The sequence below is a fragment of the Hibiscus syriacus genome, unplaced genomic scaffold, assembly GCF_006381635.1.
Source record: "Hibiscus syriacus cultivar Baekdansim isolate YM2019G1 unplaced genomic scaffold, ASM638163v2 tig00110482_pilon, whole genome shotgun sequence".
Lineage (NCBI taxonomy): Eukaryota > Viridiplantae > Streptophyta > Magnoliopsida > Malvales > Malvaceae > Hibiscus > Hibiscus syriacus.
In genome coordinates this window covers 1,609,973-1,623,798 of record NW_024062758.1, presented here as the reverse complement: position 1 = coordinate 1,623,798, position 13,826 = coordinate 1,609,973, and the positions used below count along the sequence as shown (strand labels likewise).

Sequence of the window (13,826 nt, the reverse complement as noted above, 5' to 3'; positions counted from 1 at the left end):
TCACGTGACTCATTACTAATCCCCCTCGTTCCATTGGAGAGATCATACAAGACGCAATGATCAGGATAAAAAATAATACGAAAATTAAGGTCTCGAGTTAGTTTTGAAACAGAAAGCATGTTATGAGTAAAGTGAGGCACAAAAAGGGCATTTGTAATAACAGTATGAGGATTAAACTGGTAAGAAGCAACATGGGTGATCAGAGTTGTTTTACCATTAGGCAAGGTGACCATTCTGGATTCGGAAGCACATGAACCAGGAGAAATCAATTTCCTAAAATCAAACAACATATGATCAGTAGCTCTCGTATCAAGTACCTACACAATAGAATCATGAGAAGCAGACATATGTTCGGTAACCATACCTACTCAACTGGAACTTGAACCAACTAGTGGTGTCTTGTTTAAGAGACTTAGAATATGTTGGTATTGCTCTAGTGTGAGAGTTGTAGTCGCAGATGAACCCACTTGATCAAGGGAACTTATAACACCCTAATCTGATCCGAACCAAAGTCTAGAGGATTCGAATGTCACACGGAACCACCGAAGTGACTAACCATTTTTTTAACTCAATAACCATAGCCGTCATTTAAAATAAATAGTTCAAATGCATTAATAAAATACTTTCTATAAAATCGAAGCTCCATGACTCATAATTTAAATAAAATAATACAATTTGAGCTTACAATCTCAAATACAAAAGTAAGAGTCCTATAAATACACATACCAACTAAGTAACTAAATAGTACTCTGTGAGGAATGTTGGAAGTACTATTTTAACAGTACACCTCGAACGGCTCAATATATTAACCTGTGAACGAAAACATCTGAACGTTGATCTTACAAAGCCTAGTAGTATAAAATCGCTAATCTAGAGCAGCATATGAATTACATAAAGATAAGCATACTAGAAGACAAGGTAATAAGTAGTAGGTGCAAGTATGATCCTAATCAAGTGCTACCTACATAAGACTCACAGTTCTACCTTTTTAGTGTAAGTCTCACACTTCCCTGAGTCTCTACTAAGGGCCTCGCTATGAGTAAACATACGCTAGGTTTCTAACCTCAGTATTATCCTACTATGTATCATCATGCAACACACAATTATAGTACCCGATATCACAAGGATGCCGGGTGCAACCACACAATAACAAGTAAGCATCATAGTGTAGCTCGGGGTCACATAGCATCACGAAACCCACAACCATATTTGCTACTAGAGGTACCTTGGGCAAGATCTGGGTCATAAATTAATCATCAAAAGATTATCATGTCGATCAAAATTTTCGTCAGAAGTATCACATTACATGTAAAGTGAATGTCTGATTTAGTCGATCAAAAAATTTCGAATTATTCGAGTTGAGTAGTCCTATTTTACAATTCAAAATTGACTTAAAATTTTCTTAAATCAATTTGAGTTTTAAAATTCGAGTCGAGTCGAATTTTTGAATTTCTTTTTAAATTTAATTGTAAATATTTATAATATTATGATATTATTTGATTTCAATTTAAATGATTTTTATAACTATATACAATACACATACATATTTATTCATATTTTTTCATTTGTGATATACATATATCATACATAGTTGATGGATTCGACGCAAATTTAAAAATCAATCTACTAATTACTAAAAATTTCAAGTTAATATTCAAGTTACTCGAGTTATATTTTATAACTCGATTTGAACTTGAAATTTTTTCAAATCAAGTTTATGAAATTATAACTAAAAACTAATTCAAGTCGAATTCTCGCGAGTCAAAACAAGTAAAAATAATAATTTTTTGAATCGAGCCAAGTTTTGCTCACCTTAATTATATGTTAAAGTAATGTATAATGTCTCAAATGACAAATTTATTATTAAAAATATTGAGAAAAAATTTCATTAAAATTAATAAAAAACAAATGAGATATTATTTTTAAATTTAAGATGTCATATCATCTCCCTTAATAGGAATTCAGAGTAGCTAAATATAGTGATAATTAGATAATCAAATAAAAAAAATTACATATCCAAGACATGTATGTCTTGGATACATATATCTGAGGACGCACACAACCTGGACCAGATAACATGGAAAACACCCACTAAATATAGAAGTTTTGCATATCCGGTACAGAGCCCAAAAAGTTTCGATGAGTCGAAAATAAGAGGAAAGGCGATACATAAAATTGAAAACAAACACAAAAATCTACAATCTTATGGTGTGTCTTTCAGCTATGCAAATCTTCTTTTCGACACAACACTCAAGTGTAACATTAAAGGCCATCTTTCTAGCCTACTACACATGCTTTTGGTACTCATCATTGTCGTGGAAAAAAGATTGAAAATTAAAATAAAATGAAACATGGAATGTAAAAAACTGGCGGGTAGTAGATCCAAGCGACTTCGGCAAACGATCAACAACTACCTGACTGTGTAATGGGGGGAACTCAGGAAAAGTGAAGTATCTAGAACCAGTTATTGCAGAGTTTCTTCAGAGGAAGTAATCGGGCGTTCTACGAGTAACATCGGGTTCTCCTCTCCTTGGAGCTGGCTCAAACTGCAGCGAGATTAACTTAACGGTTTTACAAACAGACAGAAAAGGCATCCGGGAATTCAATTGTGAAAGTTAGCTGGTGCTCCTTTAAGTTTAACCTTATTTTGTGTATGTGTGTGTGATATGAATAGAAAAGGGGAAGGAGGGTTAGAAAGACCTGGATGAATGTGTGATTTTTGCAATCATCAACTTCCAAAATTGAAGCCATGTTTCCGCAGCGATAACAATAATTAGGGGCACTGAATATAGTTACCACCTTTTGTTCCTGTTACAAGGAAACAATTAGGAACAAAAATACCCGAGCATTATATGCATTGTATAAAAGAAAATATAATAAAAATTTAACTTATAAGAAACGTGAATGGATTACATGTGCCCAGTTAAACCCATCCATAACCAGCTGATGTGCTCTAGCAATCAACTTTAAGCTGTTCGTGTGATTGAATTGTTCAGATATATCCTGTAGAGAAGACCATAAAATTTTGATACTATAATACTGGAAAGAAAAGCAAGACAGACAAAAACTTGAACAATGGTCGGTTCAAAGATCAATTACCTGGCCAAAAGTATATCCAGCACCACGAGGTGAGATGCCCCAACCACATCGATCATCTGGATCAGACCACAATAAATCACACATGGGCCCCTCGTGAGGAACTTCTTGGACGCGATCAAAGTTTCTTATGTTATCCAGGGTTTCAATTGAAGGGGACAATCCACCATGCAGACAAAATATTTCTGACTCCACCTAATGGAAACACCGAATCATTTTAACTACCATAATTTCCCTTCAGTTCTAGGAAGTACAAAGTTGAACATCACCAAGGAAATATATCTCTTTAGTTGGACTACACCAATATAATAATAAAGTTGGTTATCTGGATCTCATGATAACCATTAAATACAAGAAACAGCCAAATACTTCCATTACATTCAAGAAAGATTTGGTGTCATTTTTAAAAGATGTGATGAGAAAAACAAAGCAACCTAGCAATCCCAACATTTTCTTGTCCAACCAAAAAGAAAATTAGAGTTCTCGAAACTTAAAAATTCAATTAGAAATGAATATAATATAAGCTAATATAATACTAGTAGTCTGGTACAATAATAGAAGTATGGAGAACAAGAATAGTATTAAACTACAAAGACAAATGAAATAGAACTAAGACATAAATATAAAATATCAAAGATGCCAAGACCAATATGCATGTCATTGGTTCTTTCTTTCATACAATTTATGTTTCAAATCAAAGTAGTTTGCACCTCATATTAATTCTACTCACCAAAGCAGTTAATGGAAAATAGTCAAATAGGTCTGTAAAGATCTTCCAAACATTAGCATTACCGTACCTGTAAGTAAATCACCACAGAAAGAATTAAAATGGATTAACCATAGGAAGAAGCAAATAACTATTTCAAAATGACTCCAATTTATCTGAAGAGTAGAACTCCAGAATCTCAAATCTACTAGTTTTATTTATCATATCAGTCGATGCAGTACTATGGCAGTTTAATTTCTAAACTGGAAAAAAGAAGAATAGTGTAAAAATTATCATTGAAATGAAAATAGTTAAGTAGGAGGACTTTTAGTAGAGCTAACACATCTATGGCTCATAATACTACACCCTTTCAAAAGAAGGTTGGGCAGTAGAAACTCACTTTCGCAGACATTCATCATAAAACCCATAAACTTGAGTGATCTGCCAAAAAGAAAAAAGGACTCAAGGATTAGCCTGACATTCATATAATAGTTTGTCAAAAGTTCATAACAAACTTTGAATTAAGACTTGGATATGAAAAGTATGACACCTTGTCAAAATTTTGGTAATGTGTATGCCACACATATTTGCACAAGGTGGGAAGGAGTAGAAGAAGACAGATGTCATACCTGGCGGCTTTCATGATTTCCTCTGAGAATTGTAATCCGCTGCAGGTAACGGACCTTTAAAGCCACCAATAGCTGTTTGAGCAGAAAATAGGGTCATCCAAATGAAATGCACAAATGACTTACTACTTAAATCTGCTATTTAACATTTACAATTGTACATACCGTAACAGTTTCAACAGAATAGTACCCACGATCCACATAATCCCCCATAAACAAGTAGTTTGTATCTGGACACTGCCATTTAAGATAAAACCAACTGTGAGGCAGAGGCTAAATAGAAAGTCTGATCATGTGCATAGGAATTTTTTTTTAAAAAAAAAGAACAAGCAAATGTGAGTAATAGATGAGGTGAATCAATTATATGATAAGTTGTAATACATCCTAAGAATGCCTGAATGACACTCATAGGTCACAATCTAACAATTAAAAGAGGCAAAACATTAATTAGGAAAAAGAATAATCAAAACATAGCTCTTATGCATGAAAAAGGCAGACAAAATATAAACATCTGACACATTCAAGAGAGCATAAATTAAAATATTCACACAACGGCAACAAGATTCATCTACAGATCTCCAAATTTCAAAACATTGAGTTCTTGGTAATTACTAATTATATTACACACGACCCCGTTGAAACAGATCCGAATACAGATAAAAAAGGAGTCACGGTTAGAACAAGTACCTTCCCTCCAATTCGAAAAAGTTCAGCAAGATCATGAAATTGTCCATGAATATCGCCACAAATTGTCACAGGACTTTTAACAGGCTGTGATAAAATAAAGTAAAATACATCAACATCTTCCCCGCTCAAAGATGAGCAATCTCAACATTTCCAAAGTTCACTGGTAATTGAACACATATAGACCAGTGTTCCCTGAAATTTGAAACTAAAGACCAGCTAACATAATAAACCTGGACGTTGCTTTCTTGCATTAATATTTCCTTTGCCTTGTCGCATAATGCTTTGACCTGACAAGGCAACACGAATAAAATTACTAACAGTTATATTCATTCAAGATACAAAAACGGACTTCCATTTACCAAACTGAGAACAACATTTTTCCTTGAAGATGCCTTGATTTCTCTCGAAATCACTAGAGTCAAATAAATAAAAATTTTGATTCATTTTTCTGCTTTAAAATGAGATAAAAAAAAGTTGCATTATTTTATTAAATGACTTAAATAAATGTAAATCAAAATTTAAATAGCAAGAAAAATTACTATCATACATTGAGAACAGGTTAAACGCAACAATTTTCCGCGCAAGTACCCCGATTTCTTTCACAATTACTGACATCGCATAATTCGAAAATTGATTTTCTCTTTCTGCTTAGAAATGAAGAGAGAAAAAAAGCAGCAATTTCTTCTAAAATTAAAATACCAATAAATTTACTATTACATATTGAAATTTTGTAATACTGAATTCAATTCAAAATCATTTCGGATATTCATTTCGCAGCAGAACAGAGCCTAATAATAGGTCAGTTACAAATAAAAAATCCCGTTCTTTCTAGGGAAACAAGCAGATCGTGAGATAAAAAAAGCGCACCTGCTGCTCGGGAAGTGGCTTACACTGCATGAGCTGCGAGATCTGCTCATCAAGATCGGTCGTTGCGTCCGTTGGTGACGGATTAGCCCCCATCTTTGATTTATCAGTTCAAACAATCGAAACCGGAAATCGCTATCCGGATTAGGGATAACGCTAACCTGGCTTGAATTGGGATTTTTTTTCTTTATTTAATAATGTTTTTAATATCCTCTCTCTCCTTTTCGATTTTTTCTCTCTGCACTCTTTCTACGGACTCTTTTTGCTTCCTCTCACGAAGGCAAAATGAGAGCGCGCGTTAATCGAAGCCGCGAATGGAGCGCGTAGAAACCAGTGTATTATAGTTCATCGTTATTTTAATATCCTATCTAATTATTTTTTTAAAATCATGTTATAATTTAGTTTCATTTTGATCTTTCACCGTTAAAATAACGATGATGCTAATGTAATATTTTTTTAATTTTTTAATGATGATATAATATTACCTTATAGTGACATATTAACATCACCGTTAATTTTTTGACGTTGGATAACCAAAATAAAACTATATCTAAATATTAATTATTATTTTAAAAAATTGGTTGAATGACCAAAATAAAATAAAAATGATAATTAAAGAACTAAACTATAATTTACTGTATAATTTATAACATATGAGATCAGATTGGATTATAAGCCTTACATCAATAACTCTAAAACAATTTTATTATTTAAGAAATAAATAATATGTTAAATTTTATATAAAAGAGTATCAGAATTATCAAAACAAAAAATTTATTGAATATTTTTTTGTGGAAAAACAATGTTGTATTTTGTTTTCTTTTTCAATTCATTTGTTATATCTATTTGGAAAAAAAACACAATTTAAAGAAAAAACACTGAAGAGGTTTTAAAATATATACTTTAAAAACTTTTATGAATTAAAATAATTTATTATAATTTTTTAGAAAAAAGAAATCAATAAATCAACATTTAATGATTGGATTGAGAAGTAAAAGAAAATGTCAAACTTATCTATAAAAAAACAAAACTATTACAAATATATGATAAAAAAACAAAACTATTACAAATATATGATAAAAAAACATATTACAAATATTATTAAAATTACATTAGAAACTACCATGCTGATAATACCAAATTATACCGAAAACAAAAATTATATAAATGGTTAAAGAAAATAATATAAAAGCTATCAAATTTATGTTGAAGGTTAGTTAAATTATTGATTTGATCTTCCTGGTTTAAAGGCTAAAATTTATTATTGATTTAAAAATAAAAAAATTAATCAATTTTTAATTACTTTGCTAATATTAATAATTGATAAATAGTTTGGTGGAAATAACAAGGCTTGGCCAGAATGAAATTTACAACAAAGATGGAGTAACAGGTGAAAATATAATAAAAAATAGAATCTTGAAACTGAATCAATAAAGAAAATGAAAGTACAAAGATTGGTATCAAAATTGACAATTCCTAAAATCATGGATAAAAAAGCATAAACTGAAGTTTTACATGCTTGTTATTGCACAACATCTCCCTACTCAGAATAATGTCATGTTAGCATTGGAAACAAACTAAACAAGGTTCGTGTTACCCCATTAAAAGATTGGGAAAATCTTCCTACTTGGAATAATGTCAATCGGACATTATGCAGCATGACATCGAAACACGCATATAATCGTCATTCGATATTGTGATTCATGCTAAGATTATAGATGAAACCTATTAATTGTAAATACCTCAAGTTTTGTTCTTCTTTCCCTTTCATTGCAGCTGCATGGATGACTCTATCAGGTAAAAATCGTTACTTCTTATCGAATTAATCTTCCGCATCGGAGGTTTCCTCGTCGTATTCATCACCTGTTCCAAACCCTTCAAATTCTTCATCTTCACTTTCATCTTCTTCTTTGTCTTCCACACTGTTCTCTGAGTCTTTAAGTAAAAAGTCTTCGCGAGGTATCAGATTCGCATCTTTACCACGATAAAGAAGGCCGGTCCTCATTACGTGATAAAATTTCTGTCTTATACGAACAAGAGGATGCGGGTTCACGAGTTTTCCCCGTCTGTACCCTTCCTTGAGAGCCACAGTTGTAGTTTTGCACTTCAATGATAGGTAAAATGATCCCGGGATATCTAGTAAATACTCGAGTGAACTTATGTGGGATGTTTAGTTCCTCTCTCAAGTTTCTCAAGTAGTTCCTCTTGGTCTTCTTATGGAACGTCAAGCTCAAAAACTCATGCAATACACCAACAGGCAACAGCCCTTTTCTCCATAAGTTCACTATTTGGATCGATATGCCGATAATCTTCATACGGAGGTATGTAGGGAAGCTTCTGAAACTCCATCCAAGCTCTCACCTTCTTTTGTGCTCCGTAACCCCTCGGGAAATTCGTTGGGAACACCAATGTTGTTTGGCCCCTCTTAAATTGCCTGTACTAATAGCCCGTCTCGCCGCTCTCATTACTTCTTTCCAATGCTGAAACAGCAAATTCCTCTCGCCACCGTGCAAGTCTCAAAGCGGAAACACCAGTAGGTGCCTTAACAAAGCTGAAATGATCTGGATATCTCGGAATTAACACTTTCTCGAAGTTATCAGGCAAACCGAGATCCCATTTCAAAGCATGAAGGGACTGAAGAGGTGCAGTCCTAGTTCTCATCATCATAAGCACCCTGGAAATCCTCTCTATTGTACCATTCTTGTAATCACCATTTTTTACCTTTCATACCCAGCAGCCCCTCCACGTTTCAAACAACCCAGCATCCCCTCCAAGTTTCAAGTAAACCAGCAGCCCCTTCCGCCACAACAAATTCCAGCAGCTTTCACCAACAACAGTTGGTCCTCTACAACAGCCACACATACAAGGAGAAAGAAAAAATCATCTTTGATTATTCTTTTGTAAACTGAGGCTATAAAAACCTCAAAACAATATGTAAAATAAAAAAAAATCAAGAGAAATACACACCAAATTGAAAAAAAAAAAGCACTACAAAGTTTATTTTTACATTTGGTTTTATTTTTTCAGCTTTATATTTTATTTTTATTTATTTTCAAAAAAAAGTAAGTTAAATAAATAAACTGAAAAGAGAAGACTTGAAAGCTTTAGGGTGTTTTGTGTGTGAAATAAGGAGGAAGGAGATGAGTTTTAAGTTTATAAAACTTTTGGGTAAACCATACATCAGGTCTCTACACTTTGGAGTTCATTACTTTATTCACTTAAAATAGGAAAAATCACGAAATAATCCCTCTAATTTAGGCGCATATTTACACTTTAGTCCTTGATTTCTCTGTTTTTTTAATTATTCCGAAATTTCCTACTATATTTTTATTTTATTTTATTTTGATCTCTTTTCTTTATTTTATTATCATTTTAGTCATTAATTTAGGGAATAATCATGAGAGTGGTTTCCAAAATTCGTTGGTCTTTTCCTTTTATTTTACTAACTTTTAATATGACCTCCTAACTTTATTTTTATTTATTTTCATCCCTATTTATAGTAATATTTTGTGCCCTTGTTGTTTTATTTATATTCGAGTTTTTTTTTGTTTTTTTTTAATATTAATACTTTTATTTTATGCAATTTTAATTTAAGAATTCATTTAATTTTTATGTCTTTATTATTTATATTATAGCATTTAAATTTCTATATTTTTTATTCTAATCTTTTATTGTGACAAATATATCGCAATACTTTTATTTCACTTTATTTTCTATTCATTTTATTTTAGTCCTATGAATATATATGAAAAATTCATAAGCATAACTTGATCAATTTCATAATTTGATTAATGATAATATTTATTTTTAAATATTAAGAAATGATTGTCTTAACATAACTAGATGTCATATTTTAATATTTAAAAATGAATAAATGTTTTGTTTATAAAAACCTAAAAAGTATATTAATTTATTTTTAGTTATATCAAATTATTTTAATATTATTTCTTGGGAAGAATTATCACATTTTTTATTATTTCGGTCGGAAAGAGAAATATTCGTCCTAAAACATTTTAGGGAATAATTTCTCTTCGATTGAAAATATTGGAATATTTTCTATTTTAGAATTTTCTTTAAATAAATTATGCGATTAAATATGGAATAATGAGATTATAAATTAAAATCAAATATAAATTTGTTAATTTATTGCAAAGACATTAATTAATAAACAAGGTACCAATTTTGGGCGTTATGGGGGTGTTAATCCTTCCCTACACGTAACCGACTCCCGAACTCATTTTCTAGTAAGTAGACCCTTTTTTGTTATTTTAATATTATTTTTATAAAATTTATTAAAATAACATAGCATTTTTGGTGACCAATCACACCTCGATAAAATGATTGGTGGAAACTCTACAAATTGTGTTTTATCTTATACCAGAAGAAAAACACTTACTTTTTCGAGACGAGATTTAGAAAGCAACGACACTTGTTTTCGTCGGGCGAAATATCTTCTCGGCAACTTGGCGACTCTGCTAGGGATATTTTTTAAAGAGAGTCAAACCATCAGTTTATTAATTAATTGTCTTTGCAATAAAAATTATAAATTTGTTTTAATTTTGTTTTAATTCCTTGATTATTTTAATAACCATTTTCTGTATAAATAGTTGTACTAACTGGTTTGCTATTGTTTTCAGGTTTAATTATATGTCTTTATATTGAAAGAATAAATTTGTTTGTTGTACATTATTTGTTTATTTAGATTTAAAGATTATATTTGTGTGTTGTACATTATTTATTTCTTTTATATTTTTCCTCACATACTGAGCACTGCATTCATGACATGAGCTAAAACCCCGCTCTTATCCTATTTAGCTTGAATGAGAAAGTACTCCCTCGTGTGGTTTTCACCTCCGTATGGGATAGGGGACCATTCTTTGAGCTCACACCTTATTTTCCTCGTGTGGTTTTCACCTCCGTATGGACATAAGGAAGTGTGTTCCTTCGAATTGAACTCAGTCTGAAGTCTATAATGGACCAGGATTGAGGGTTTGGCAGTCTAAGGGGGTACCAACAAAGGACAATTCGATGACCCTTTTACCTTAGATCCAAATCCAACATATAATAAACCTAGAACTTGAATCTAGTCAGAGCCTAACCCAAGAGAATCTCGTAAGGTTAGCACACAAAGAAAAACATGTTGAGTCTTAATTTACTTTATTTTCCTAATAAATGTATGTGAACTAGAAATCATGCGGTAAGATTTATTTCTCCAAATAAAGCATGGAACTAGATTACATGAGGTTAGGATTTTTATTACTACCTAATTTTCCTTTGTTTTTTTTATCATTTTCATTATGCATTACATTTTTCATACCATGTTGTTGATTCATGATTGATGTTCATATAGAAGGCTAGAAATATGGAACGAAGAGTCATGCATGAAGTAGAAAATAATGCAGATGTATCTGTAATATGTTTAAAACTTCGTTTTAGTATAAAAGATGTTCTAAGGAATCAGTTCAATATCAACACCTTTTTGCATACATGCATTTGCATTGCACAATTTGCATTCTTATTTTTGCATTTATGTATTTTTTACATTTTCATTTTACATTCACATCTTTGCATTTGCATTCGAATCTTTACGTTTGTATTTATATTTTCATTTTTTACATTTGCATCTTTGCATAGTTATATTTATAGTTTCAATCTTACATTATACATTTGCATTTTATTTTAAACTACTTTACATGCATTAAATCATGAAAACATGGGAGTAATTAGTGAAGGATTCTGAAATCAGGAGTTTTGAAAGTGCTTTCAAGAATTGGGGCAGGTCTCTAAAAGATTGAAAGCAATGAATGGAATATTAGCACGAGTTGGAAAGATTGAGAGAATCCAAGAGCAACTTGTAGAAATTCAACGAGAAATGTTTAAAGAAACAAGAATGTTCCAAGTTAAGTCCAGAGAACAGATGTCTAAGATGATGAGTATGATGATTACTCTATTGTATGGGGATAAGATGTTAGAAGACCCTATTGAGATGAAATGATGAAAGCCTTGGGAAAAAATCTGGATCTTAATGATACAAAACCTGTTAGTGAACTTAAAAATCCAACTCAGCTTCAAGATTTGGTCCCAGGGGAAATTGGTGAATTAATGGTGAATGAAGAATCAATGAAATAAAAAAGTTCCCTTGTGAGAGATAAACTTTACCCAAAGAAGAGGGGTAGAGAAAAAGGGTCAAAGGTTGATCAAGAAGAAAAAGAATATGCAGGGTTTTCAATTCCCTCCATTCAACTTTTCGAGTGAAAATTTTCATTCAAAAATGCTCTCGGCATAATTAATTACTCCATGATATGTCCAGCCACAGTGGCCTCCAAATGAAAAGGGGACTTATAAGGAGGTTCCTTGGATAAACGAGACTGGAACTCCAAATTGTCCAACTAAGGTTCCTAGTAACCTTGAGGGAAATTTCCAAGATCCTTTAGAGCAAGCAATTCAAAAGTGCAAGGTAGAAGAAATGGTTAAGGTTCATTGCTCAGAAATCATTGCCTCGACAGAGACTAATGTGATCAAATCCTGTGAAGAATATCAGATGCAAGAAAATGAGAAAAAAATAAAAGTAAAAAGGCTCCCATGGATGTAATTCGAGATTGGCCCATAGGTTTAAAAATAAAATGGGAAGATGCCACCATGAAAACATCTCAAACACCCATATCAGACTTTCTGAGGACAGATGGGGCTTTGGGCAGTTTAGAGAACTTGACGAATACTACGCCCATCACAGCTGCAATATGTGTTCAGAACAAGGACAAAGCTATTATCACCAATGAGAATTATTTTGAGCCCAACTTCCAATTGATAAACGAGGAGATGAGATCTGAACAAAAAGCTGCTAAGAAAGAAGTAGAAACTGATACGTCTGAGGAATCATCCAAATAAGCCCAGATAAGAGAAATAATCAAAAGATGGGGAGCAAATGAGGACAAAAACTTTGGTCCAATTATAAACCCAACATTCTACGAATGATAGGGCAAGCCTAATAAACAAATGAAAGTTATTATCTACCACTGTAGTACTCTCTACTTTCAGCATCTTGTTTGATCATGTTTTTCTTGTTCATTTCTCCGCCTTTTTGTGATAAATAAATTTGTGTTGCTTTTATGGTTATGTGCAAGGAATCAAATTTTAATCTTGAAGTTTTTTAGTATTGATAACTCTGTAAAAGGCCACATTTTAAGATCTTTTTACTTGAGTTATTGGATGTCTAAAGGCTCATTTAGGACCATGTAGACGCATTTAGAAGCATTTAGTTGCATATGGTGGATTTCGACTTGCCGTGGAATTTTATTTTTACTACGGTGCTGCTTTACGGGAAAGATATTTGTCTGATGGTGTGCATGTATTGATAGCAAGAAGAAGAGGAAAGAAAATGCCGTGACATAAGGAGATTGCTGAGCAAAATGAATTTGCCAAGTTCAACTGGAATTTCGAAAAGTGCTGTAAGTGCGAGAAGATATTTTTGAAGCCAGCTGTATCCGACTCCTCGAGAGCTCTGCCCGAGAAATCTACCTCGAAGATCCGCCTGGAGGGATCAGCGCTCTGCCCGCCGTTTCTGCTGATGACGCCACCTGACCCTGCAGATCCTGCCTGTCCTTGGGCGCCTGCAGCGGGATTTTGTCGGTCCATCAGCCAGCTACCCAGGCTGTATCATCACATGTCTTGCTCGACTCCCAAGCAAAGTTAACTATGGTTTGGGGAAGTCAACTCTTAGTTCAAGGGTTAATTTTCCCCTATAAATAGAGGATGGAGCCACATGGTTAGAGACTTTGGTTCCACCCAGATTTGAGCTTAAAAGTTAGAGAGAGAATGTCTCATCTTTCTCCATCAATCTTACTTGT

The 13,826-nt window shown here is 32.6% G+C and overlaps 1 protein-coding gene and 1 pseudogene across 4 annotated transcripts; both read right to left on the bottom strand.

The window, feature by feature from the left end:
• Window positions 1–2,072: 2,072 nt before the first annotated feature.
• Window positions 2,073–10,728, bottom strand: LOC120129040 (serine/threonine-protein phosphatase PP2A-4 catalytic subunit-like). Of its 4 annotated transcripts, XM_039146644.1 has the most exons (12): window positions 9,411–9,442; window positions 5,983–6,172; window positions 5,346–5,402; window positions 5,116–5,199; window positions 4,594–4,665; window positions 4,432–4,503; window positions 4,203–4,243; window positions 3,827–3,893; window positions 3,100–3,291; window positions 2,914–3,003; window positions 2,701–2,808; window positions 2,074–2,546 (listed from the first exon to the last, which is right to left on the bottom strand). In XM_039146644.1, the coding sequence occupies exons 2-12, from the start codon at window positions 6,073–6,075 to the stop codon at window positions 2,481–2,483; spliced, it is 942 nt and encodes a 313-aa protein (XP_039002575.1). In that variant the 5' UTR covers window positions 6,076–6,172; window positions 9,411–9,442; the 3' UTR covers window positions 2,074–2,480. The 4 variants fall into 4 exon arrangements, with proteins under 4 accessions (XP_039002576.1, XP_039002575.1, XP_039002574.1 ...); XM_039146645.1 differs by lacking the exon at window positions 9,411–9,442 and having other exon boundaries at window positions 2,073–2,546; window positions 5,346–5,395; window positions 5,981–6,032; XM_039146643.1 differs by lacking the exons at window positions 2,074–2,546; window positions 9,411–9,442 and adding an exon at window positions 10,711–10,728 and having other exon boundaries at window positions 2,563–2,808; window positions 5,983–6,164.
• On the bottom strand, window positions 7,734–13,614 carry LOC120128639 (annotated as a pseudogene).
• Window positions 13,615–13,826: the final 212 nt, after the last annotated feature.